Source organism: Ictidomys tridecemlineatus, chromosome 2 (assembly GCF_052094955.1).
Source record: "Ictidomys tridecemlineatus isolate mIctTri1 chromosome 2, mIctTri1.hap1, whole genome shotgun sequence".
Classification (NCBI taxonomy): domain Eukaryota; kingdom Metazoa; phylum Chordata; class Mammalia; order Rodentia; family Sciuridae; genus Ictidomys; species Ictidomys tridecemlineatus.
Genome location: NC_135478.1, coordinates 8,150,838 through 8,177,095, shown reverse-complemented (window position 1 = coordinate 8,177,095; position 26,258 = coordinate 8,150,838). Strand labels below are relative to the sequence as shown.

The window sequence follows — 26,258 nt, the reverse complement described above, 5'->3', positions numbered from 1 at the left end:
CAAGCTCACTGAACACCAGCTTAGCTCATCTTCATTCTCTAGCCAGCCCAGACAAGCCTCTTTAGGATGAGCTGATGTGTTATACTTTTTATTTGGATGTGGAAGGACTTTTAAACTGTATTACTGCCCTTTTCCCAGTGTAAGTGCCATCAGGTTTAAACTGCTTTTTAAAATGTCACATTCCAGGTATGATGGCACACACAGTTTGAGCTACATGGGAGACTGAAGCAGGAAGGGTCAGTGAGACCAAGCTTGGGCAACATTGCGAGGTTCCCATCTCTTGAAAACCAAATGAAATAAAAAGAACATCTTTGCAAAGAAATAAGTGTTTGAGATGGAGGTACTGATAATTACCTCAATTTGATCATTCCATTTTGTTTTTTAACAAAATCATGTGTTCCTGCCAGCATTTGCCGAATACATTCTGATGGAACCCAGCCCAGAGTATGCCCCAATATTTGGGCTGATGCAGGAGAAAATCTACATCAGCAAGATAGTAGTGGAATTCCTCCAGGGCAACCCTGATGCGACCTATGAAGACCTGATCAACAAGATTGAGGTAAGAGGGTTGTGGTCTGCATCACCTGGGTTCAGTCCAGTTGGCATCCACTGTGGTCGTTGCTTAAACACTCACATCCACTTCCAGAATCAGCAGAAGCTACCTGTTGGTTCTATGAGGATACCAGGGCTGGGGCTAGAGTGCTGACCTAGTGTGTGCAGGGACCTGGCTTCCATCCCCTGCACCACAAAAAAAGTTGGAAACATCCGCCTTTCTTATCTTTTTCCAAGACCACGGTTCCCCCTTCTACAATCAACTTGAATCGGTTCACAGAGGATTCTCTCCTTCGACACGCCCAGTTTGTGGTGAGCCAGGTAGAGAGTTATGATGACGCCAAGGACAGTGACGAGCAGCCCATCTTCCTGACCCCCTGTATGAGAGACCTCATCAAGTTGGCAGGGGTCACCCTGGGACAAAGGTAAGGATGTAGCGGGAATTGAAGTGAGAAGCTGAGACCGGGACAATTTCCTGTGTCCAGTGTCCCGGTCACATAAAATGTTAGACGCTTCTCCCTTAGGCGAGCCGAAAGACGTCAGACCATCAGGCATCCTGCCAAGGAGAAGGATAAAGGACCCACAAAAGCCACCACCACCAAACTAGTCTACCAGATCTTTGACACTTTCTTCGCAGAGCAGATTGAAAAGGATGACAGGGAGGACAAAGAGAATGCCTTTAAACGCCGGCGGTGTGGCGTCTGCGAGGTAATCCACCTGAGCTGCATTCTGGTCCCCCTGAGCTGGCCCAGGTCCTAGCCACATCCCTGTGTAGCTCCTGTCTTTGTGCCTCAAGACTTACTGCTCCAATGTGGTCCCTACAGTAGAATTGTGGGGAAAGAGTGGTCTGGGGGAGAACCTGCATGTTGCATAGAACAGTCTGAAGCATGACAGTAAGCCACTGTCACTTACTGGAGAGCCTGGCCTCCTGGGGGCCTTCGGTCTTCCTGCACTTCCTCATGCGAGTCTATAGGCTCCTTGTGGTCACTGAAGTAGCAGCTACCACCCATAGACGAGAGGCCATTCCCAGGAGCCACCTGTCTCAAACTTCCTGCCAAAGTAGGTGCTTGATTCAACTTAATTGGAGGTCATAAGAGACCTCTTTTTTTTTTTTTTTTTTTAACATAACTAGTTGTCTCTCTGTATTCATGGGTTCTACATCTTGTAGTGAGCTAATCGCTGATCAAAAGTATTCAGAAAGATTGCATCTGAGCTGAATGCAAACAGGCTTTTCCCTAAGCGATTATGGTGACAATTCTGTACATAGCACTTCCATTGTGTTAGGGATTCTACACCTAGAGATGATTTAAAGTGGAAGGATGCACATTTATTCCAAGTAAATACCGATTTTGCATAAGGGACTTGAGCATCTTTGTTTTTGTCTGTTTGGGGCAAGTCCCAGATTCTGCAGATACCAAGAGACAACTGTAGAGAAATTAACCCCCAAATTCTATGGCCCAGAGAGCACATGTTTTGGAATGTTTTTTAGTTTCTTTGAGGCAGCTACTGCACCTCTGCCTGTCTTCCTCAGCAGCAGCCCTCGGCAGGGGTCTGTACGTCTTCACCATTCTTGTTTTGTTTATTTACTTAGCATGCATGATTCTAATGATTATTACTTGTGAAGTCTTATAATATAACTGCAGTTGTATGCAACTGATATGTGTTAACAGAGATAGTTAACACATCATAACTGTTTTCAACGGACTCCTCCATGACATTAATGTTGTAATGCTGCAGCAATATCCTGGAGCAAAAATTCTTGTGAGTTTCTCTTAGAAGCAGAGTTGCTGGGATACAGGTGTGCATACAGCTATCTCTAACTGTGGGGTATTGGTTCCAAGACACCCTTGAACACAAATCCTTATGTTTTAGTCTCCTATATGATGGCATAGTATATGCCTGTAGACTCCAAATATCCTCTGTACACTTTATTTTTAACTTAGTTGTAGATGGACACAATACTTTTTTTTTTAGTTTGGTGCTGAGGATTGAACACAGTGCCTCAACATGTGCAAGGCAAGCACCACTGAGGTACAAACCCAGTCCCTCTTTGTGGGGACTTTAAATCAACTCTAGGTCACTTATAGTACCAGATATCATGTAAACACTATGGAAATGCACTGCTGGGAATGGTACACAGGCTTGTTCAACAAGCCTCTCCTGCTGTGCTATGTGCCTGGCCCTTTTGAGATGGCATCTCCCTAGGTTACTGAGGCTGGGTTTGAACTTGCCATCCTCCTGCCTCAGCCTCCTGAGCAGTTGGGATTACAAACATGTACTGCTATGCCCACCTGGAAATGGTTTTTTATATTGTATTGTTTAGGGAGTAATGGCAAGAAAAAGTCCCTGTAGTGGTTTTTTGTTGTTGTTGTTGTTGTTGTTTTTTTTCAAATATTTTAATCTGTGGCTGGTTGGACCATGATGTGGAACTCACAGATGTAGAGAGCCCACTACAGTTCATTTATGAACATCCCAACTTATTCTTCATGATGGGCAGCTTCTCAGTATTACAAATGACATCCTTGAGCAAGGCTCCTGTGAGTGTCTTGGAGGTGGAGTGGCCAGGGTGTGGTGTGCACTTACCTGGAAATTGTTCTCCAAGGTGGTTTTACCAATTTGTCTTCTGAGTGGTGCCTTTCCCATGCCACCTCTCTGGCTGCTTAATAATCCTTGCTAATCTGGAATGCTATCTTGTTTTTAACTTTTGTCATTCCTCCTATAATGTTAAATGTAGTTTTTAAAACTCACCAGAAATGATTGGTTCCTTATGGCCAGTTGATTTGCCTTTTTTGGGGGGGGCGGGGGTGGAGTACTTGACCACTAGGCCACACCCTCAGCCCTTTTATGTATTAAAGATGGGGTCTCACTGAGTTGCCTAGCACTTCACTGTTGCTGAGGCTGGCTTTGGACTCACAATCCTCCTGCTCCAGCCTCCCAAGCCTGTGGGATCACAGGTGTGCGCCATGGCGCCTGGCTTCAATTGCTTTTTTTTTTTTTTTTTTTTTAATTATAGGTGGACACAGTAACTTTTATGTGGTGCTGAGGATCGAACCCAGCGCCTCACGCATGCCAGGAGAGCGCTCTGCCTCTGAGCTCCAGCCCCAGCTCTTCATTTGCCTTTTTAATGATATTTTTCAGGTTTGCCAACAGCCTGAGTGTGGAAAGTGCAAAGCCTGTAAGGACATGGTTAAATTTGGTGGCAGTGGACGGAGCAAGCAAGCTTGTCTAAAGAGGAGGTAGGTTGGGCCACCTGTTCTCATGGCAACTGGTGCAGGTGTGCTGTGCAGAAGGGCCTGCCTGGTGTAGAGCAGGCAGGTGTCCTATGTTGTCCAGACTACAACAGCCTCTGTTGGTTTGACTCTCCTCATAGAGAGGTCCTTACAACAAGTGACTTTTCAGGTGTCCCAATATGGCAATGAAGGAGGCAGATGATGATGAAGAAGTTGACGATGACATCCCAGAGGTGCCATCACCCAAAAAAATGCATCAAGGGAAGAAAAAGAAACAGAACAAAGATCGGATCTCTTGGGTTGGGGAGGCCGTCAAGGTAATCCTCAGATCAGACTCTCCTTTGATTTACCGCGGGCTCCTGAGGAGCAAGTGGTCTGATAATTTCCCTCGTGGTAGCCTGGACCTTGGGGCCAAGAACCTGTGTGCTCCATAAGGAGCTGGAGTAGCCTAGCTCCAGAGGGGCTTTGTCTCCACCCTCTACCTTCAACCTCGTGGTGCTAGGAATTCAACCCAGGGCTTCATGTGTTTTAGGCAAGTGTTTTATGAGCTGCACCCCCAGTCCAAGCTCCTGATTTTTGAATGAAATTGTGAGGAGTTCGGTTTTTTTTTTTTTGTAGTTGTATATGGACAGCATGCCTTTATTATTTTTACTTAATGCTAAGGATTGAACCCAGTGCTTCACATGTGCAAGGCCACTGAGCTACAGCCCCAGCCCATGAGTTGTATTTTTAACTTTTTTTTTTTTTTTTTTTTGGTGTTGGTGCTGGGGATTGAGTATGTTTTAGTTTTTTTTGTTGTTGTGCTAGGGATTCAACCCAGGAGCATTAACCACTGAATTACATCCCCAGCCCTTTTTTGTATTTTATTTAGAGACAGAGTCTCTCTGAGTAATTTAGTGCCTCACTAAGTTGCTGAGGCTAGCTTTGAACTCAAAATCCTCCTGACAGCCTTGTGAGCCACTAGGATTAGGAGATTGAATCCAGGGCCTTTGCATGCTTGGTAAGCATTCTACCAACTGCAACTGAGCTGTATCCCTAGCCTGTTAACTTTTTTTGAGGGGTGTTGGGGGTTGAACCAAGGGCCTTGCACATGCTAAGCATGTGCTCTGTCACTGAGCCATATCCCCTGCCCCAAGTCATGTTTTAGTCTGATTTCCAGAGGAATACAGAGGTGAGGCCTAGCAAGGACCCTGGAGATGACCCTTATTTGAACTTCATCTTGTTCCAGACTGATGGGAAGAAGAGTTACTATCGTCAGGTGTGCATTGATGCGGAAACCCTGGAGGTGGGGGACTGTGTCTCTGTCATTCCAGATGACTCCTCAAAACCTCTGTATCTAGCAAGGTGTGTATCCTTCTACTTGTCTTTAGCATACTCACAAACAAGTAGGAGGTACCTGTTGAGCCAGAGTAAAACCCAAAGCCCCCCCACCGTTCCTGCAGGGGACTCCGTCAAGCTTCTGATTATAGGTCAGATCTTTCTCCATATCCTGTCTTCTGACTCCAGGGTCACGGCACTGTGGGAGGACAACGGCAATGGGCAGATGTTCCATGCTCACTGGTTTTGTGCTGGGACAGACACAGTCCTTGGGGCCACATCAGACCCCCTGGAGCTGTTCCTGGTGGATGAGTGTGAGGACATGCAGCTTTCCTACATCCACAGCAAAGTCAAGGTCATTCATAAAGCTCCCTCGGAAAACTGGGCGATGGAGGTGAGTGCCCCTGCCCCTGCACCCCTTTCTTTCTGTGGAGGTTGTTGCTGACACACATTCCTATCCCCAAAGGGAGGTATGGATCCGGAGTCCATGCTGCCAGGGGACCATGATGATGGAAAGACCTATTTCTACCAGTTCTGGTACGATCAAGACTATGCAAGATTTGAGTCCCCTCCCAAGACCCAGCCAACAGAGGACAACAAGTTCAAGTGAGTGTTAGGAGTGGGTTTGGTGGTTCCCTCCCCATGGCCTTGTCCTGCTACTTGAGGACAATATCTGCCCCCCTACTCCATGCCAGTCCCTCTAGTATCCCAGGTGCTCCTGTCTGGTGGGCTTGCTCCCTCTCCATTGGGTTCCTTGCTGACCAAACCTTTCTGACAACCAGAAAGGTTTGACATTTATGGCGACCTGCAGCTAGCTACCTTGTTTTCCTCCCAGGAGCCCTATGTGTCCTCCTACTCATGCATTGCTCAGTGTGGTACAAAGCTTGTGTGACTTGGGTGTTTTCTCCTGTAAACAAGATCATTTTATACTAACTAGTGGGTAGCTATCTAGGGATTTTTTTTTTTTTTTTTTTTTTTTTTCCTGTTTCTGGAGATAAGAGCACCCTGTGTTCAACCACTGAGCTACATTTCCATACTTATTTTGAGACAGGGTCTTGCTGAGTTGCTGAGGCTGGCCTCAAACTTGGCTATTTCGCCTCAGCCTCCCAAGTTGCTAGGATTAAGGGTGTGTGCCACCACACTTGGCCGGGTATTTAAAAAAAAAAAAAAAAAAGTGCCCTGGGCTTTCCTTCTAATTTTTCTCGCACATGAACAAAAAGCTGCTGCTGTGCCTCAACTGTTGACTATCTTGGGCAGCTTGCTTTTATATCTATCCAGAATTGCCACAACAGAGCACTCTGTAAAATATTGGTTATTTCCCATTGTGGTCATGTTGTCTGAGAACCACGTGGCTCTCAGATCACAAGAGGATCATGCTGCCTGTGGCTAACGCAGGGAGGGATCAAAGTTAAAAATCTGAAGTGCAGTTTCTACTGAACACACATTGTTTCACCATCGCAAAGCTGAACCGTCTGGAGTTGGACCATTCATATACTGCAGTACAGGTGATGGGGCAAAGGCAAGAAGAGCTCGCTTAGAGCTTTCTGCGTTCTCATCAGTTTGCTGGCTTTTTTGGCTTGTTTCAAATTCTGTATGTGGTGCTGGAGATGGAACCCAGGGCTTTGCATTTGGGAAGCATGTGCCCTGCCACCCAGCTATACCTCTAGTCCTTTGGGGGTAAGTGGTTTTTTTTTTTTTTTTTTTGTACTAGGCGTTGAACCCAGGGGTGTTCTACCATTGAGCTCCATTCCCCAGCCCTTTTATTATTGATAAGGAGGCTCTAAGCAATTTATTGAGACCCTAAGTTGCTGAGACTGGCCTCAAACTTGAGATCCTCCTTCATCAGCCTCCCAAGTCATAGGGATTACAGACACACACCACCCACCTGGCCCCTTGATGTTTATTTTTAAGGCTGTCTCCAGCTCTTTATTCTTAAATAAGTCCTTAGTGTTGGACTAGGTGTGATGGTGCATGTCCATAATCCCATCTACTCAGGATGCTGAAGCAGGAAGATCACAAATTCAAGAAACAAATAAAATGAAAGGGCTGAGAACGTAGCTTAGTGATAGAGCACTTGCCTAACATGTGAGGCCCAGTATCAAAAAAAAATTGTTGGATTTTTCTCACCCTTTCAGCCTTTATGGGGAGAGCAGGATGAGGCACCTCTGGTTTGAGCGCCTCACTGAGCCACTTTTACATGCTTACTCGGGTGGTGTTAACTATATTCCAGTTTCTTTATTGATGGCCCAAAAGTGGGATTGGCTTGTCATTTTTTCAAGGTACCTCTCTGGGATCTGATCCCAAATAAATACCTTCAAAGTGTGACCATGAGAAAGCAGTTCCTTTATACGTCCCCATCTTTGATTCCCCCCGTGGTTACCAGTCTCTGGATTAGACTGGGGATGGTGGCTGCACAGTCTCTGCCAGTCAGTCCACGGCCACATTTCTGCCTTCACTGCAGGTTCTGTGCAAGCTGTGCCCGACTGGCCGAAATGAGGCAGAAAGAAATTCCCAGAGCTCTGGAGCAGCTTGTTGACCTGGAGAGCAAAATTCTCTACAACTCTGCCACCAAGAATGGCATCCTGTATAGGGTGGGTGACGGCGTGTACCTGCTTCCTGAGGCCTTCACATTCAAGTGAGTGAGTACCCATCTTTGCCAGGCATGGATCCCTCATAGCTGTCCCCCCCATCCCTCAGTATTAGACACTGCCCCACTACTCCTATTAGCATCTGTGGTCACCGCTGTCCATTAGAAGGGTTGCAGTTCCCCTGAGCAGTTAGTTGAGTTTCCATTACTGTAATAAAATGCCCAAGGTGACCTCTGTGTTTCACTCTACAGTTATGAGATTTTTTTAATATCTTCTAGTTGTCAATGTTTATTTTTAAGGCTGTCTCCAGCTCTTTAAGGACTTATTTAAGAATAATGTTGGACTAGGTGTGATGGTGCATGTCCATAATCCCATCTACTCAGGGGGCTGAGGCAGGAAGATCACAAATGCACTCACTTGGGGTCCCTCTCCAGCTCTGACTATCCCTGAGGCCTCTTCTTGGTTGCCACTTTACTATTTATACTATTTGTTTATACGTGATCTGAGAATCATACCCAGTGCCTCACACATGCTAGCCAAGTGCTCTACCCTGAGCTACAACCCCAGCACTCATTGCAGATTTTATGCCAAATATTCTTACAAGAAAGTGGGGTGCAGATGTTATGTGAAGATTTTAACATTGTCACTATGACTTAAGTCGTTCATTACTAAACTGTCCTTAGAGCAAGATTAGGATGCAGTGTGTCTGTGAATATACTTTAATATGGTGGCAACAACTGTGGTGAAATACGGTAACTCACACAGAGAAGGTGTGTTTTGCCTCAGCTGTGGAGGTTCTAGTACAAGACCCAGAGAGCCCATTGCTTTGGACCTCTGAGGGTTCTGGATGGCCATCAGTGGTAGGGAGCACATGATGAAACCAACTTCTCTCCACGGGCAGGAAGCAGAAAAGGAAAAGAGAAAGAAGCTGGGTCTCACAATTCCCTTCAAGGGCACAAGCCCAGTGACCTAAGGATCTCTAAAGAGTGCCCCCAGGGACCAAGCCTTTGACATAGAAGCCTCTGGGGGACCTTAATGTCTGAATTACCAGAGTGAAGCTGTGACTTTGTAAGAGGCTGAGAGTGCTGCACTCACCTGGGGTCCCTCTCCAGCTCTGACCAGCCCTAAGGCCTCTTCTTGTTTGCCACTGCATGATGGCAGAGTGCACCTCTCCTGCAAGGTCTCTGGGGATTGAGTTTGGGACTTTGCCCAGGGCCTGGTTTATGTTACTGGTGTGGTGTGCATGAGTTCCTTGCTTCAGAAGATCTCTCGTCTATAGGAGGGTTGAGACTCTCCAGGGAAGAAGTCAAAGCCATAGGTAATTCCCACATGTGATCCTTTCTTTGTCTCAAGAGTCACATGATTGGAATTAAAACCAACACTTTCTGAACTTGGTTCAATTCCTGGATTTCTAGTTTCATTTCCCTAGAGTTCTACTGGGAACCTGCTCCCCAGCCTTAGTTCAGTCACTGAGCTAAGAGATACAAGAAGGAGGGTGCTTCCAGCTTTGGTGTCTTTCAGCTGTGTCACCCCTTAGGCACTGGTTGTCCTGGGGCAGATGGGTGGCTTCCCTGTTGTGCTTTCTGCCGGGTGCTCCTGACGCATCAGATAGGCCAAGCACAGCACTGAGGCTCCCTGGGAGCCGAGCAGACAGAGGGACCTAGTGGGGAAGGCGAGACAGCTGCTGTCCAGAGCAATAGCAGCTGGCTTTACCATGGGTGTTGGACCAAACTGGAGTTGACCAGGTCCTGTGCCTTCCCTGGGCCTCCAACACTGCTCCTAGGTCACGTGTTTCAGTTGGGATGGCATAGGTCATGCCATAGTGACCACCCACAAATCGGCACACCACAACACTTTCTCTGAGCTCTTAGGAGGTGGGGATGTTTGTCCCAAGGGGCTTGGCTGTTGAATCACTTGGTCCCTGGGCTGTCAGAGCCATCTCCTTGAAGTTGCTAGTCTCTTCCCGAGAAGCACGCTGGTCATGCCCACGGTAGCCGAGTGCTCCTGTGTCACTTCTGCTTGTGCTCATTAATTGGAGCTTATCACTTACCAAGAAGTACAAAATACCCCATGCCTGGGAGGCAGGAAGGGAGTTAGCAATTTTTGGGTAGTGGTTAAAACTGAACGAGAGTCTGTCTTGATGCAGACCAGAGGGCACCTTACTGTAGTAGCCGAGAAGCTGTGGACCTAAAATGGTGGTGGTTCCTGCTTAGTCCTGCCAAACTGATCACTGCTTGGCTTAAACACTCATTTGTCCCTGATTGTTGATTCTCTGCAGCATCAAGCTGTCCAGCCCTGTGAAACGCCCAAAGAAGGAGCCTGTGGATGAGGATCTATACCCAGAGCACTACCGAAAGTATTCTGACTACATCAAAGGCAGCAACCTGGATGCCCCCGAGCCCTACCGGATCGGCCGGATAAAAGAGATCTTTTGTGCCAAGAAAACCAATGGCAAGCCCAATGGGTCAGAAATCAAGATCAGGCTGAACAAGTTCTACAGGTCAGTGGAGGTCTTTGCCTCTACAAGAGGCTGCAGGCTCTTCTAGAAGATGCTACCTGGAGCCAGGTTGTGCTTGACATAGTACAGTCAAACCATGTTAGAATTGGGTAGAAGCTGGGCATGCTGGCACACACCTTAATCCCATCTACTTGAGAGGCTGAGGCAGGAGGATTGTAAGTTCAAGGCCAGCTTGGGCAACATAGTAAGACACCCCCAATATACCCCTCAAAAAAAAAAAAATCCTCAGGTTTTGTGTATAAGGTGCGGTGAGACAAAGTTTCTTCCCTTGTCCTGGGGATTGAACCTAAGGGCATCTGGGTTGCACTGAGCTGCATCCTCTTCCCTTTGAGACAACTTGGCCAAATTGCTTAGGCTAGCTGTAACTTGAGATCCTCCTGCTTCAGCCTCCTGAAAGCTAAAATTACAGGCATGCACCTCCATGCCCAGTGAGACAAATGAATTTGTTTAGTCTTAGGTACCAGTCCCAAGATTCCATTACATATGGAAACTATTTCAAAACCTTAAAAAAAAAAAAAATCCAAAACATTTCTGGTCTCAGGTGTTTAAGATGAGGAATTTTCATCTGATTCATTGTAAGTTTGCAGCAAAAGAATCCCTCACAAAGCACCTTCTGCTCACAGGCCCGAGAACACCCACAAGTCCACCTCGGCAAGCTACCATGCAGACATCAACCTGCTCTACTGGAGTGACGAGGAGGCCGTAGTGGACTTCCAGGCTGTGCAGGGCCGCTGCACCGTGGAGTACGGGGAGGACCTGCCAGAGTGCCTGCAGGAGTACTCAGAAGGCGGCCCTGACCGCTTCTACTTCTTGGAGGTGGTGACCAGGCTCACTGGAGGGGCATCAGAGTCAGACTTGGGAGAAAGCAATGTGTTCAGGAAGGCAGTTGATTGTGAGGTTATACGTAAAAAGTACTGGCAATAGGGTTTTGACTTTTGAAAGAAACCAGGTAGTTGGGTGCCATGAGTCCTATTCATTAGGAGTTTTTGGGTGTTACTTGCAAAGCTTTATTCTCCACGGCACTATCTGTAACACTGGTCTATGAGCCAAGCCTGCTAGGTGGCCTTCAGTAGCCCAACCAGTGCCTTTGTGGGTTGGAAAAAGGTGCCTCTTTCCCAGGAGACAGTGCTGTCCCTCACCTGGTCCCTTCAGCCAGGTGCCTGTGCCCAGGCCAGACCCACATTACCTTACAGACAGTTGTGGTCATGGACAGGATCCAGGAGCCTGATAAAGCTACTTGCTTTTACATCATTGAAGCTTGGCTTTTCCATGTTGGGTTATCTTAAAACAGCACATGTCAGCATTTCCCCAGGTTCCTGCATTGTTGGCCTAATTGGAAGGTGGACCCTTTGTAACAGTTCCCTGTTCAGAGTGAATAGTCAAAATGTTCATAGCCAAAGTTTTAACACTGGCCAGATAAAGTATATATTTTAAAGTTTCTAAAATAAAAATCAGACTGCTCATACTGGTGGCTAATTAGCTGTGGGTCTGTTTAGGGGAGACATTAAGTGACTCTTTGCCAGACTGACTTATGTATCCTATCAGGGAAGGGATTAAGTCATTTCCTGACTGTTGTGGTTCTTTTTCAGGCCTATAATGCAAAGACCAAAAGCTTTGAAGATCCTCCAAATCATGCCCGTAGCCCGGGGAATAAAGGAAAAGGGAAGGGGAAAGGTATGTCATTATCTGCAGGGTTTATTTCTCTTCATTACTAAAAATGAAACCCCAATGCCTCATGCATGCTGGGCACGCACTCTGCCCCTAAGCTGCACCAACTGTAGGTTTCACTTACAGACTGGAATCACTTCCTTTCCCTCACACTGTGCTGTTAACGACTCAAAATGAGGCTCTTTGATGAAGTGTTGAGCCTGGTAGGACTCTGTCAGTTGGCTTTAATTTGTGGCATGTTTCCCCTAGGGAAAGGCAAGACGAAGTGTCAGGCCTCTGAGCCGAGTGAACCAGAGACAGCAATAAAACTGCCCAAGCTGCGGACCCTGGACGTGTTTTCTGGCTGTGGGGGGTTGTCGGAAGGGTTCCACCAAGCAGGTAAGGATTCTGGCTGGTTTTTTCTCTGAACTAGTCAGACTGGATCCAGCAGCTTTAGCCTGAAGCCCTGCTGGCCCTGGTCACCATCCTGGCTCTGGCCTCTTATGAGAGGCTTCAGAGCATGCCTTTTGTCCTTGTGTGCACCAGGCGTCTCCGAGACTCTGTGGGCCATTGAAATGTGGGATCCCGCGGCGCAGGCATTCCGGCTGAACAACCCCCACTCCACGGTGTTCACGGAGGACTGCAATGTCCTGCTCAAGCTGGTTATGGCAGGGGAGAAGACCAACAGCCGTGGCCAGAGGCTGCCCCAGAAGGGCGACGTGGAGATGCTGTGTGGCGGGCCCCCCTGCCAAGGCTTTAGCGGCATGAACCGCTTCAACTCTCGTACCTACTCAAAGTTCAAAAACTCCTTAGTGGTCTCCTTCCTCAGGTAAGTGAGTTGGAAGTCTTTGTCACCTACTCCCTGAGGACAAAGACATTACCGGGACAGGAGTGCCAGATGTGCCCCACGCTAGGCTGTGCACCCAGGAAATCCCTAGGCAGTGCTGGAGCCAGCACATTAAGAGGCACAGCTTCAGTAAGACTCCCGAGCAGCTTCGGGTAGGATGGCTCTCTCCCCAGTCCCTATATGGGTGACTCCCGTGGTCTCTCCTGCCCCCGACAGCTACTGTGACTACTACCGGCCCCGGTTCTTCCTTTTGGAGAACGTCAGGAACTTCGTCTCCTTCAAGCGCTCTATGGTGCTGAAGCTCACCCTCCGCTGCCTCGTCTGCATGGGCTACCAGTGTACCTTTGGCGTGCTGCAGGTGGGCTCCTGGACACAAGCCGGGTGGGCAGTGGTCCCTCGGTTACTGTTCCTGTCTGAAAAGAGGGTACATAGGCTCACTGTCCAAGCCACAGATGGCAGCATAGTCCCCTGCAGTGATGGCTAGGGTTAGGGAGGTGGACACTTATGCCTGCACTCCCCTGGATGGCATTCTCAGGACTTGAATATAAAAATGGCCATCCCCTAGCAAGGCCACCTTTTGGTATCCTCTTGAGAGCTGCATCCTCTCAGTGCCTAGGGAGGGTGCGAGCCAGCATAGGGTGCCGGAATACGCTGCTTCACCCTTTCTTCAAGGAGATGTGAGAATAGTAGAGCCCTGAACCAGCTGAGTTCCCCTTAGCATGTGCTTTTCCTTCTATACGTGTGTGCAGAACCTTCAGGGGACAGAGGGTCACACTCCAGGAAGCTCCAATGGCCTGTCAGCAGGGATAGGAATAGTCAGGGGCCAGGGCTTAGCTGAAAATCCTCTTCTCCATGGACCTCTGCTCAGAGTGTAACTTAACATGAAGTAGCTGTCAAAGTGGGAGGACACTGGGCCCCAGTCCCCGTGAGTAAGTGAGCACCAGGGGGAACAGTGAAGCCTGGTCAGCAGTCTGTCCCTGTGACCATCACCATCAGGTAAGTGGCAAAGCGCTCACCTATTCTTGAGGTTCCATGCAGTTTTCCAAAGAGTTGGCTGAAGTCACCAGCTCCTTCTCATCCTCTCCAGTGGCCACTGTGTGGGACGTTCCTCTTACTAGAAAGGAACCCACAGGGTCAGTTAGGAATCCTATAGGCGAGTTTTGTCCTATGTCCTCTGAAAGTTAGGTGCTTTGGGCCCCAGTCCTGAGTCCACATGGTCAGATGCCCCACTGACCACACGCATGTCTGACCCTACTCACAGGCTGGTCAGTATGGTGTGGCCCAGACCCGGAGGCGGGCCATCATCCTGGCTGCGGCCCCTGGAGAGAAACTCCCCCTGTTCCCAGAGCCCCTGCACGTGTTTGCACCCCGTGCCTGCCAGCTGAGTGTCGTCGTGGATGATAAGAAGTTTGTCAGCAACATCACCAGGTAGGGGGCCTCTCTCACCCCTGTGCCACACAGAGCTGGCGGCTGTCATGAGCTTATGGGCTTCACCTGGAGAGGTTGGCTGCTGGGTCTGTCTAGAGGCCTGAGCCAAGGAGCAGATGGTAGTATATGGACGGCCTGCCATGAGGTTGCTCTGTGCCACCTCCAGTCTTAGGTTTGTCCCCTTGTGTTGCAGATAGCCACATGCCTAGCTTCAGTCACAAGCAAAGCCCCTTGCAGAGGCCACACCACAGCTGTTCTCTGCTTCAACCAGCTAAAGAAGGCTGCACTTGCGCCAGACAGCAATGACCTGAGCTGGGCAGTCTGCTCTGGAGAGGGCAGTGCTAATAGCCAGGGGTGGCAGCTATGATGAGGGGACAGCAGTGTGATCCCAACAGTATCGACTCTTCTCTGCTGCAGGTTGAGCTCAGGTCCGTTCCGAACCATCACAGTGCGGGACACGATGTCGGACCTCCCTGAGATCCGGAACGGGGCCTCGGCGCAGGAGATCTCCTATAACGGGGAGCCTCAGTCCTGGTTCCAGAGGCAGCTTCGGGGCTCGCACTACCAGCCCATCCTTAGGGACCACATCTGTAAGGTAGTGGCTTTTCAGGATGGTGCCTCATCGGCCACAGCCTGGCTCCCCCGCATCCCAGACAGTCACTTTCCAGGAGCCAGCTTGTGGGCTGAGCTCCGGCCAGGCAGCGCAGACTATTCCTAGGCCCTCTCCTCCTCTTGGGGTCCTCGCAGCCAATGCATAGCCACTGCCTCTCCACTCTTGGCCCCTAATCCAAGCTTGTATCATCCACTCAATGTCATGCTTGCCCCTGTCCCTTCACTTACTTTTTCCCTAGCCCTCCCCAAACACTATTCCGCATCTCTTAAGGCCCTAGTGTCATGTGGTCATCCCTGAGCTGGGGTTAGGTTAACTTTTTGGCCCCTCCCCATGACATGAGCCCCTAAGATTCCCTGTCACACTGGTGTTCCCAGTGCCCAGAGCAATGCCCAGCCACAGTATATACTCAGGTTCCCCTTACGCCAGGTGACAGCCAGGGCTCCTTATGCACTTTCAGGACATGAGCGCATTGGTGGCCGCCCGTATGCGTCACATCCCCCTGGCCCCGGGCTCAGACTGGCGCGATCTGCCCAACATTGAGGTGCAACTCACTGATGGCACCCTGGCCAAGAAACTGCGCTATACCTACCACGACAAAAAGAATGGCCGCAGCAGCTCCGGCGCCCTCCGTGGAGTCTGCTCCTGTGTGGAAGGTTAGGACCCAAAGATCATGGCTCCCCTGCAGTAGGGGCTGGGGAGGGGACTGCTGCTGGGCTTCCCCAGAAGCCCATACTTGGGCATTGCCTCCTTAAGCTGGAGGCCCTCGCCAAGTCAGAATCCCCAAAAAATTAGTTTCCAGGAGTATTAAGTCAAAGTGGCGCTGGGGCTTGGTGGCAGAGCGCTGGCCTAGCATGCGTGAGGCACTGGGTTCGATCCGGCCACCACATAAAAATAAATAAAGGTATTGTATCTATCTACAACTAAAAAAAAATTTTTTTAAAAGTGGCTCTGCCCACCAAGTGGGACTGCCAGCTGCTCAGTGGGTGAGTGCTATGCACAGTGGGGGCTGGCCATGTACCCAAAGCTTCTCGGCGCCCCCTCAGGCCTCCCTCCTGCCTCCCTCCTGCCCCTCTTGCCGCTGTGTCCTTATTGCAGTCTTCTCTTCCAGCAGGCAAAGCCTGTGACCCCTCCGCCAGACAGTTTAACACCCTCATCCCCTGGTGCCTGCCCCACACCGGAAACAGGCACAACCACTGGGCCGGCCTGTACGGACGGCTTGAGTGGGATGGCTTCTTCAGCACAACCGTCACCAACCCCGAGCCTATGGGCAAGCAGGTGAGTCCTGGGCAGGGACATCCAGCCAGGCCTTGCACTGGGAGGAGTGGGGCGCATGTCGGATCTAGCCTGCCTCCCACACCCTGTACTGGTAGAGGTGGGTGTGCTGGCCCTGACTGGACACCCCCTCCCCCATTGGTGAGCCAGCCCTGGACTTGCCCCCTTTCCCACCGTGTACCCTGCCTGTCTGCCCCCAGGGACGTGTGCTTCACCCCGAGCAGCACCGTGTGGTGAGTGTGCGGGAGTGCGCCCGCTCCCAGGGCTTCCCCGACACCTACCGGCTGTTTGGCAACATCCTGGACAGGCACCGACAGGTCAGTGAACAGGCTGGTCGCACATCACTGCTGCAGCCCCACCTAGATGGAAAGGAACCTCTGTCCCTCTGTCCAGAGTGAGCCCTGTACAGCCTGGAAGGACGGGCTGAGCACCAGAGCTTGTCAGCCACATGTCCTCAGCACTCAGTGCCCAGGGGGACCACGGAACCAAGTCACCCTGTTGCTGGCACTGAGAGCTTACAAATTGGGCTGTGTCGCTAAGTGCATGTGATCTGTAGCTCTGAGGCTGATTCAGCCCAAAGGAAAGTTCAGAGACCCCAACGGAACAGGTTAAACACACAGTGGCAAACTTACCGTTACTGAGGATTCAAATGGACCGGACTCTTGGGGTGGTCGTGTGACTTTTAGATGTATTGCCATCAATGTAGTGACTCATCCAGCAGAGCTGAGGCGACATACCTGCAACCTCGGTGACTTGGGAGATGATCACAAGTTCAAGGATCTAAGCAATATAGTGAGACCTTGTCTCAAAATGGAAAAAAGGGGGGGGGGTTGGGCAGGGCTGTAGCTCAGTAGTAAAGCGCCCCTAGTTTTAATCCCCAGTACCAAAGTCTCCCATTAAGGCCTGGGATCCTAGCAAAAGCCACCTTTTACCCCAGATCTGCTTCCCAGAAGCAAAGGCTCTTGACTGGGAGCATAGCATGTCTTGGCAGCTTCCCTTTCTCTAGCTTTGAGTCTTCTAAAGCCCTTTAAAGGCCCAGGCTCAGTGATACAGGTCTAATCCCTGGGGCTGGGGAGCCTGAAGCAGGAGGATCACAAGTTCAAAGCCAGCCTCAGCAAAAGCAAGGTGCTAAGCAACTCAGTGAGACTCTGTCTCTAAATAAAATACAAAGTAGGGCTGGGGATATGGTTGAGTGCCCCGAGTTCAATCCCTGGTACTTTAAAGAATTCTGTTTTGTTTTTGTTTTGTTTTTTGTCTTTGTTTTTTAAAGGTTTTTTTTTTTTAAACGACACATGGGTGTTGGGGGGATGGGCCAACTGGAAGGCCAAGGGCCATTGTGATAGAAAGGCCTTGGGGGCCCATGTGGGACATGGGCAGGAGGCAGCCCCAGCCCTCAGGGTCCCATTCCCCACATCATGCCTTGTTCTGAGTAGAGGCTGTTCCAGGGCATTGCTCCAGCTGTGCCAAGCAAGTAGCACCCTTCTTCCTTCCTGCAGGTGGGTAACGCTGTGCCACCTCCCCTGGCCAAAGCCATTGGCTTGGAGATCAAGCTCTGTATGTTGGCCAAAGCTCGAGAGAGTGCCTCAGGTAAGCGGGGTTGGGGCTGGTGGATGGCTTTCCTCCTGAGCCTGCCTTCCCTCTGGCTGTTCCTGAGGGCAGCTGGATACAGCTCTGCTCCAGGATTCATGAGATTCACCAGCCCTGTCCACCCAGCAGAGGGGTGCTCTGAGGACTGGTGATCTCACATCCAGGGCTTAGAACAGGAGCTGACATGGTAGGCATACTGCCAGGCCCCTCCCTCCTAGGCTAACCCAAGCAGTGGAGCAGACTCTAGGGAGCATGACCTCCAAATTTTCCTTTGTAACTGACAGGTCTTCATTGGGTCCACCATTAGCTTCCCGGGTGTTAATTCTTCCCAACTTGATGTTTTTTTTTTTTGTGTGTGTGTGTGTGTATGGGGCTGGGGTGGAACCCAGGCCTCAAGCATGCTGGGGAAGTGTGCTACCATGAAGCTGTACCCTCAGCCCTAAGTATATTCTTATGCTTGCCTATGGCTTAGTGTGACACTGTTCCCAAGGTAATTCTTCCTTTTGTTTCCCTTCAGCTAAAGCAAAGGAAGAGGTGGCTGCTAAGGACTAGCTTCACCCTCCATCACTCTTGTTTCTGGCACCAGGAATCCCCAACATGCACTGATGTTGTATTTTTAACATGTTTAAATCTGTCAGTTCAGATGTGTTGTACACAGTGTTTGTGGCCTTGGCTGACATGAAGCTGTTCTGTGAGGTTTGCTGAACTAATGACTTAGTGATCAAACTGTGCAGTTCTTTGTGCATTCTGGATTTTAAAAGTTTTTTATTATGCATTATATCAAATTACCACTGTACAAGTGGAAATTAAGACTTTATGTAGTTTTTATATGTTGTAATATTTCTTCAAATAAATCTCTCCTATAAATCACCTGGGGTAGTGACTGATTGATGCGGGACTCTGGCTGCCTTTTGGCCCAGGTTGGACAGGAAAAGGCTCCTCAGCACTGAAGGTGACACCATGTCTCCAAGTGTTCTGGGGGTGGAGTTGACTGTGGCTCACTTCTGGCCAATGAGATGCAAAAGGAACTTGCTAGTGTGATTTTCATAAAAGGCTTCTAAGAGATCTTTCTCCTTGGCCCTTCTGCCCTTCTTCGGTCTGGAGCAGACTGATGCCTATTGATCCCCAGCCACTTTGCGACCATGAAGACACAAAACCCCATGCAGTGAACAGTACAGCAAGAAATCACCCTGGAGCCACTCTCAAAACCCTAATCTGCCTACCCCAGACAAAAGCTCCTTGGTTCTTGGGAGGCCCAGGCAGGAGAATTGAAGGCTTGAACTCGGTCTCGCTAAATTGCTGAGGCTGTCTCAAAGCTGGTGGTGCAGGATGTAGCTTAGTGGTAAAGTGCCCCTGGGTTAAATCCCCAGTACCAAAAAACAAAACCAGAAAAACCTTTTTTGCTTAAAACTGTTTGGCTGAAAATTCAGGAAGCCCAGCTAACTTAATCCTACTGAATTCTAAGATGAACAAACCTTTAGTGATCACTGTGTAATGATTCTAAATGCAGACAAGTGTCCACTGCCTACGTGTAACCGAGAGCCACTAGGGTGTTGTAACAAGGGCCCCACCATCTCTCGTTCTCTAAGTGGCCCACATGGGGGCACTTCAACTAGCTTTTCTCCCAATGAGTCACAGATGTCCTGATCATAAGACTAAAGGACTAAATATGATGGAATGCAAAGCTTACTAAATTCCTTCAGTAACTTCGTGCTTTCCCCCTCTCTGCTCCTAAAAACTTCACCATACTTGACATTCTAGTACATTCTCTTCCCTTGTCTCCAGGGAAATATCTAGAAAGGATTCCTGGGTCACTGGATATAAGTGTTTCAATATTTTTACTTCAGCACAGGTGACTTAACTACCTCTGGGAAGGCTTTAACACCTCCCCCAACAGTGCAGACTCCTCAACCCACCTTTTCTTTTGCTCAAATATTGCCAACTGGATAGTCAGAGTGGCTTTTTTTTTTTTTTTTTTTTTAATTTGGTCTTGCTATGTTGCTCTGGAGCTCTGAGCTCCAGTGATCCTCCTAAGGTGGTCCCACCAAGTGCACACCACTGTAGTTGACTTAAATTTCCCCAGAGGTGGGCATTAAACCCAGGGCCTTGTGTGCGCTAAGCAAGTTCTCTGCCACTGAGCTCTATTGCCAACCCCTGCACCACCTCCCTCCCTTTTTTTTTTAGGTACCAGGGATTCAACCCAGAGGTGCTTAACCATTGAGCCACATTCCCTGTCCTTTTTTTTTTTTGTTTTGAGACAGGGACTCAATTGCTTCTCTTGCAGTACTGGGGATTAAACCTCTGGGTATTTACTGCTCATCTGTACCCCAGTCCTTTTTATTTTACTTTTTATTTTTGTGATACTGGAGGTTGAACCCAGAGATGCTCTTCCACTGAGCTTCACCCAGTTTTTAATTTTATTTTTTTTTGAAGTACCATTTTTAATCTATTAGATCAGCAAAAATATAAAAGTTTTATAATAATTCATTGGTGAGGCTATAAGGAAACAAAGTGTCATGCTTTACTGGTAGGAATAGAAATTAATGCAATTCATTGAAGGTAACTTGGCAATAATTATCAATACCACCAATTTTTATTTTTTTTTAATATTTATTTTTTAGTTTTTGGTGGACACAACCTCTTTGTATGTGGTGCTGAGGATCGAACCCGGGCCGCACACATGCCAGGCGAGCGCGCTACCACTTGAGCCACATCCCCAGCCCTTAATTTTTAGTTTTGAGACTAGATTTTGCTAAGTTGTTGAGGCTAAACATTAACTCCCTTTTCCCCTTCCCCCGGCCCTGACAACCACCCTTCTTCCTCTAGGAATCTGACTGTTCAGGGTACCTCATGGAGATGGAGTCGTAAGCACTGTCCCTCTGTGCCTGTCTTCTTTCACTTGGTATGGTTAGGATCATTCCCTTTTGAGTGCAGCCATGTCCCATTGTATGAATGGACCACATTTTTGTTACCATTCATCACTGATGGCCACTTGAGTTGCTTCCACCTTTTTGCTATGTGAATCGTGGCGGCATGAACATAAATGTGTCCAAGATCCCAGTTTTGAACCTTTTGTGTAAAAACCAGAATGGAATTGTTGGACCATATGGTGATTCTTTTCTTTCTTTTTATTTTATTTCTAAGATATCTTTTAGTGGTGGATGGGTACAATACCTTTATTTTTATGTGGGGCTGAGGATCAAACTCGGTGCCTCACACGTGCAAGTCAAGCTCTCTGCTACTGAACCCCAGCCCCAGCCCCCATATGGTGAGTCTAACTTTACTATTTGAGGAATTACCACATTATTTTCCATAGCAGCAGGTTGTTTTTCATGAAAAATACAGGTCCCTGTCTATTTCCCTAATCAACCACAATCAGGATGTTGTGCGCTCTCTCTCTCTCTCTCTCTCTCTCTCTCTCTCTCTCTCTCTCTCTCTCTCTCTCTCTCCCCCTCCCTCCCTCCCTCCCTCTCTCATGTTAGGGCTTTAAAAAAAAAAAAAAAAAAACTTAGCTTTTTACAGTCCTGGGGATTGACCATTGACCCAGGGGCATTCTGCCACTGAGCCACATATCCAGCCCTTTTTGATTTTTTTAAAATAGTTTTTTAGTTGTAGATGGACACAATACCCTAATTTTGTTTATTTGGTTTGTTTATGTGGTGTCGGGGATCAGACCCCCTGCCTCACACATGCCAGGCAAGCGCTCTACCACGGAGCCACAACCCCAGCCCTCCTTTTATTTTGAGACAGGACTTTGCTGAATTACTGAGGCTGGCCTTGACTGGTGGGTTATAGTTATGCCCATTAGTGGGATCCATCGTTACATATTCATACATGCACACAACACAGTTTGGTCCACTGAACTCCCCAAGACCCTTTCCCTCCTCTCCTTCCCACTTGTCCCCTTCCTCTCTGTACTGATCTCCCTTCTATGCCCTATCTCCTTTCTATCCATAGTTTTCCAGTGACCACATCTGTGCATCATCAGCTTAGTATTTCCTGTATCTTGAAAAATATTAGGTAAACTGAGTGCCATGGAGCATACCTATAATTCCAACAACGCTGGAGGCTGAAAACAGGAGGATTGGAAGTTTGAAGCTCTCAGCAATTTAGTGAGACCCTCTCTCAAAAAATAAAAAGGGCTGGGTGCTGTGGTACACACCTGTAATCCCAGTGGCTTAGGAGGCTGAGGTAGGAGGATTGGGAGTTCAAAGCCAGCCTCAGCAAAAGTGAGGCTCTAAGCAACTCAGCGAGACCCTGTCTCTAAATAAAATACAAAATAGAGCTGGAGATGTGGCTCAGTGGTTGAGTGCCCCTGAGTTCGATCCTCAGTACCCAATAAATGAAAAATAAAATTAAAAATGAAAAGGGTTGGGGATGTATCTCAGCAGTGACAAAGTGCCTCTGGGCTCAATCCCCCATATCAATAAGAAAAAGAAATCGGGTGCATGTTATTCTACTGTACCTCTCTGCCACATCCTTTTCTCCCAGCAGTGTTTGGAGTTTCTAAGGAAACAAACTAGAAAATATCTTAAATTCTACAGCAACCACATGGATGATCAGCATTTGTTTCTTTTTTCTTTTTCCCCATGAGGAACCTCTTGCTAAAATATGTCCTTAAGTGTCCCCAAAGTTCTATCGGAGGCATAGTCCACAGGATGGCACCATTGGGAGGCTGGAGAAACTAAAGACGTGGGGCCTGCGAGGTCTTTGTATCATCGGAGCATGATTCTGAGGGGGTAGACGGACCCCTGCTCCTAGTCTTCTTTTCTCTTGCTTTCTGGCACATACTGCATCATGTGCCCCCCACCCGTCCCACAACCCCTTGCCCTTGAGCAGTGAGGCCAACCACCCACACACTGACTTTAAAACTGTGGGTCACTGTTGAATGAATTTTATCATAAAATGATTGAGCCACAGCTATATAAAGAACATGAATAAATATTGCAATCATATTATCAAGAGACAAAAGCCAGGCACAAAGAATACAAATTTTTTAAGCCCACAAAGCTCAAAAAACATGCAAAACTAGGGGCTCAGCGGTAGAGTGCTTGCCTAACATGTGTGAGGCACGGTTTGATTCTCAGCACCACATATAAGTAAATAAAATAAACAACCAATGACAAGTAAAAAATAACTTTCAAAAGCATGCAAAACCAATCCATGATGTCTGATAAGCTAAAACCATGAAAGTGTGGAAACAAATACCATAAAACAGGCAGCAGTGACCTGTGGAGGTGGGTTGTCGTAGGGACTTATAATGGGAAGAGGCATGGAAGAGTCTTCTGAGTGTTGGAAACATTTCATATTTGACCTGGGGTGGTGGTTATATGGAAGGCTTATTTTAAAATGATTTATGGAGTTTCACTTTTCTGTATATTTGTCATATTTCATAATAAAGAAGTTAAAGGCAAAAATAAAAACAACTGTGGGTCAAGTCGGGCACAGGGCTGCACACCTGTAATTACAGGGACTTGGGAGGCTGAGACAGGAGGATCTCAAGTTCAAGGCCAACCTCAGCAACTTAGTGAGGCCCTGTCTCAAAATGAAACAAATAGAAAGGGCTGGGGATGAGGCTCAGTGGTTAAGTGCTTCTGGGTTCAATTCCCAGTAACAATCAATCAATCAAGACTGGGTCCTGGGCTGGGGATACAGCTCAGATGGTAGATGCTTGTCTCGCAGGCACAAGGCCCTGGGTTCAGTCTCCAGCACCACAAAGACAGGGTCTTGCTAAATTGCTGAGGACCTCACTAAGTTTCTCAGGTTGGCCTTGAATTTGAGATCCTCTTGCTTCAGTCTCCCAAATGGCTGGGATTACAGGTGTGCCACCACACCTGGCCTCGTCTAGCTGTTTCTGATAGTTCTTTCTAGTAAATGACTTGCATGTAACTTCACGTCTATGTGCTATTAAAGATTTTCACAGGCTGGTGTCGTGGTGCATGCCTGTAATCCCAGCAACTCAAGAGGCTGGGGCAAGAGGACGGTAAGTTCCAGACCAGCCTTGGCAATTTAGCAAGGCTCTAAACAACTTAGTGAGACCCTGTCTCAAAACAACAACAACAAAAAAAAAAATTAAAAAGGATGGGGGTGGGTACAGCTCATCAGTGAAGCACCCCTGGGTTTCATCCCCAGCACTCCCCCTAAAGAAAAGGTTTTCAGAAACTAAGCGTTGCGTGGAGTTCAAAGATAGAGTCTGTGCCTTGCATGTATGGAGCCCTGGGTTCCATCCCCAATGCTACCAAAAGAAAAGAAAAAAAAAAGAGGATTTGCACAAGTTGGTTCTTGTAACATTTTACAGCTTTCTTCCTACACTTAAGAGGAAGAAAAGGATCATCTCTATCCTCTGAATGTTATCTTAATTTTTTTTCTGGTACAAACTCAGGGACCCTCGACCACTAAGCCAATCCCCACTGCGCCAATCCCCAGCCCTATTTTGTATGTTATTTAGAGACAGGGTCTCACTGAGTTGCTTAGCGCCTCGCCATTGCTGAGGCTGGCTTTGAACTCACGATCCTCCTGCCTGAGCTGCCTGAGCTGCTGGGATTTTAGGCATGCACCACCGCACCCAGCTATCTTAATTCCTAACCCTTACCTTGACTTTTTAAATTTTCTTTTACATAAACACAAATAGATCTACATTCTTTTTTTTTTTTTAAATATTTATTTTTTAGTTCTCGGCAGACACAACATCTTTGTTGGTATGTGGTGCTGAGGATCGAACCCAGGCCGCACACATGCCAGGCGAGCGCGCTACCGCTTGAGCCACATCCCCAGCCCTAGATCTACATTCTTCAAGGCCACCCAGTGTTTCCCAGGGGATGACTTTTGCTCACCATAATCTAATTCAAGCAACCCTTGTGGACAAGCAGACAGGGGCTCCCAGGGGTGGTACTATGAGCCACAGGGCACGCACATTTACAAGCTTGCAGGTTAAGTTATTAGCTGACTCAAAGCAAAATTCCTAGGGCATTATATGTTTTTTTTTTTTTTTTTTTAGTTTTTAGTTCTCGGCGGACACAACATCTTTGTTGGTATGTGGTGCTGAGGATCGAACCCTGGCTGCACGCATGCCAGGCGAGCGCGCTACCGCTTGAGCCACATCCCCAGCCTGCATTATATGTTTTTGAAAGTATTGCCTAATTTCCATCAGAAGAACTATCATAATTTTTTTTTTTTTTTTTTTTTTTTTTTTTTTGGTGGAGCTGAAGATGGAGCCCAGGGCTTGGTGGCTGCTACACCCCCAGACTGTGTTTACATAATTTTAGACACTAAAGTTGTGGGTTGGTGTTACATCTCTACATTCTTACTACACATGGATAACACAAAACTTTAAGTTTTGTCCATTGGCTAGTTTGTTTGGATTTTGCATTTCTTGGAGTAAATTTGAGTAAGCCTATGCAGTTTTTTTTGTTGTTGTTTTTTTTTTCAGTGCTAGGAATTGAACCCAGGGTAACTCTATCCTGCCCCTGGCTGCTTGCACAAATTTTTACTGGGAATTTGTGTAAACTTTCTATTTTCATTCATATTGCCACACACCACCCTCCTAAAAGAGGACACTGAGGTTCCCCCTTTCTTAGACCGCTTCCCAGCCTCCTTCCTGTTCTGCTAATTTCCCCTTCCACATTGCCCCCTACTGGTTACCCAAATCATTTTTCTCACAAGAACCTATGGTGGGGCTGGGGATGTGGCTCAAGTGGTAGCGCACTGGCCTGGTATGTGCAAGGCACTGGGTTTGATCCTTAGCACCACATGAAAATAAATAAAGATATTGTGTCCACCTAAAACAAAAAAATAAATATTTTTTTAAAAGAACCTATGGTTACCACAGGGCGCCTCTCAAAACACTTCAGTGACCTTATGCCTGCAAGGATGAAGAACAGTGGCCCACATCTGTAATCTCAGCAGCTCAGGAGGTTGAGGCAGGAGGATTGCAAGTTTGGGGCCAGCCTCAGCAACTTAATGAGGCCCTAAGCAACAGGGAGACCTTGTCTCAAAAAATAAAAGGGCTGGGGTTGTGGCTCAGTGGTTAGGCACCCCTGAGTGCAATCGTTGGTACCTAAAAAATAAAAAAGCCCTCTGATTTGGTTCTCACCTCTCTCCAAAAGTGTATTAGTTGAGCACTTACTATGTGTGGAGCAGTCAATATGTGTGTTAATGATTCAGGATGAAACAAAGCAGGCAAATATTTGCTTTCTCTAGCTAGCATTCTAGCGCAGTGTTTCATGACTTTTTCCTTCAGTACTGCTTTCCTAAGGAAAAATAAATGGAATTATTTTCTAATTGAATCTAAATCAGTAAATTCATTTTAATCTAATTACATTCAATTTCTTCCTGACAATAGATATTAAATCCTGAGGGTTTTTTTTTTTCTTGATTTTTTTTTCTGTTAGGGTTGACTTTGGAGGTCCAAATATATTTAAGATTTTTTTCCTTCTCCATCCAAGAACCAATTTTGGCCTCCTGGGGTGTCCTAATGCTTACACTGAGAATGTGTGTTCTTAGAGGGAAAACTGACAACGAGTTAATGAACACAATTCCGTCAGAGGGCTGTGGCTGAATCTCAGGGAGAGTGTGTGCTGAGAAGGCCTAAGTCCCTGCGTTCCATCCCAGCACAACATTAAAAAAAAAAGGTATCAGAGAGCAGGGCGCGCTGGTGCAT

The 26,258-nt window shown here is 47.7% G+C and overlaps 1 protein-coding gene across 8 annotated transcripts in view; it reads left to right on the top strand.

Moving 5' to 3' along the window:
* The window catches only part of Dnmt1 (DNA methyltransferase 1), a 45,281-nt gene extending 26,812 nt beyond the window's left edge, over window positions 1-18,469 (top strand). For 3 of the 8 annotated variants that reach the window (XM_078035856.1, XM_078035864.1, XM_078035881.1), the window contains exons 19-40: window positions 408-559; window positions 790-977; window positions 1,062-1,260; window positions 3,691-3,788; window positions 3,952-4,099; window positions 5,011-5,126; window positions 5,289-5,493; window positions 5,566-5,705; window positions 7,561-7,734; window positions 9,966-10,187; window positions 10,829-11,021; window positions 11,795-11,879; window positions 12,123-12,251; window positions 12,399-12,681; window positions 12,916-13,057; window positions 13,961-14,127; window positions 14,545-14,722; window positions 15,198-15,393; window positions 15,849-16,015; window positions 16,213-16,329; window positions 17,509-17,599; window positions 18,117-18,469. In XM_078035856.1, coding sequence (XP_077891982.1) covers window positions 408-559; window positions 790-977; window positions 1,062-1,260; window positions 3,691-3,788; window positions 3,952-4,099; window positions 5,011-5,126; window positions 5,289-5,493; window positions 5,566-5,705; window positions 7,561-7,734; window positions 9,966-10,187; window positions 10,829-11,021; window positions 11,795-11,879; window positions 12,123-12,251; window positions 12,399-12,681; window positions 12,916-13,057; window positions 13,961-14,127; window positions 14,545-14,722; window positions 15,198-15,393; window positions 15,849-16,015; window positions 16,213-16,329; window positions 17,509-17,599; window positions 18,117-18,151 — 3,425 coding nt within the window. In that variant the 3' untranslated portion in view covers window positions 18,152-18,469. The remainder of the gene's footprint in view (window positions 1-407; window positions 560-789; window positions 978-1,061; window positions 1,261-3,690; window positions 3,789-3,951; window positions 4,100-5,010; window positions 5,127-5,288; window positions 5,494-5,565; window positions 5,706-7,560; window positions 7,735-9,965; window positions 10,188-10,828; window positions 11,022-11,794; window positions 11,880-12,122; window positions 12,252-12,398; window positions 12,682-12,915; window positions 13,058-13,960; window positions 14,128-14,544; window positions 14,723-15,197; window positions 15,394-15,848; window positions 16,016-16,212; window positions 16,330-17,508; window positions 17,600-18,116) is intronic. The other 5 variants (XM_078035873.1, XM_078035878.1, XM_078035877.1 and 2 more) reach the window with 3 other exon arrangements.
* The last annotated feature ends 7,789 nt before the right edge of the window (window positions 18,470-26,258 follow it).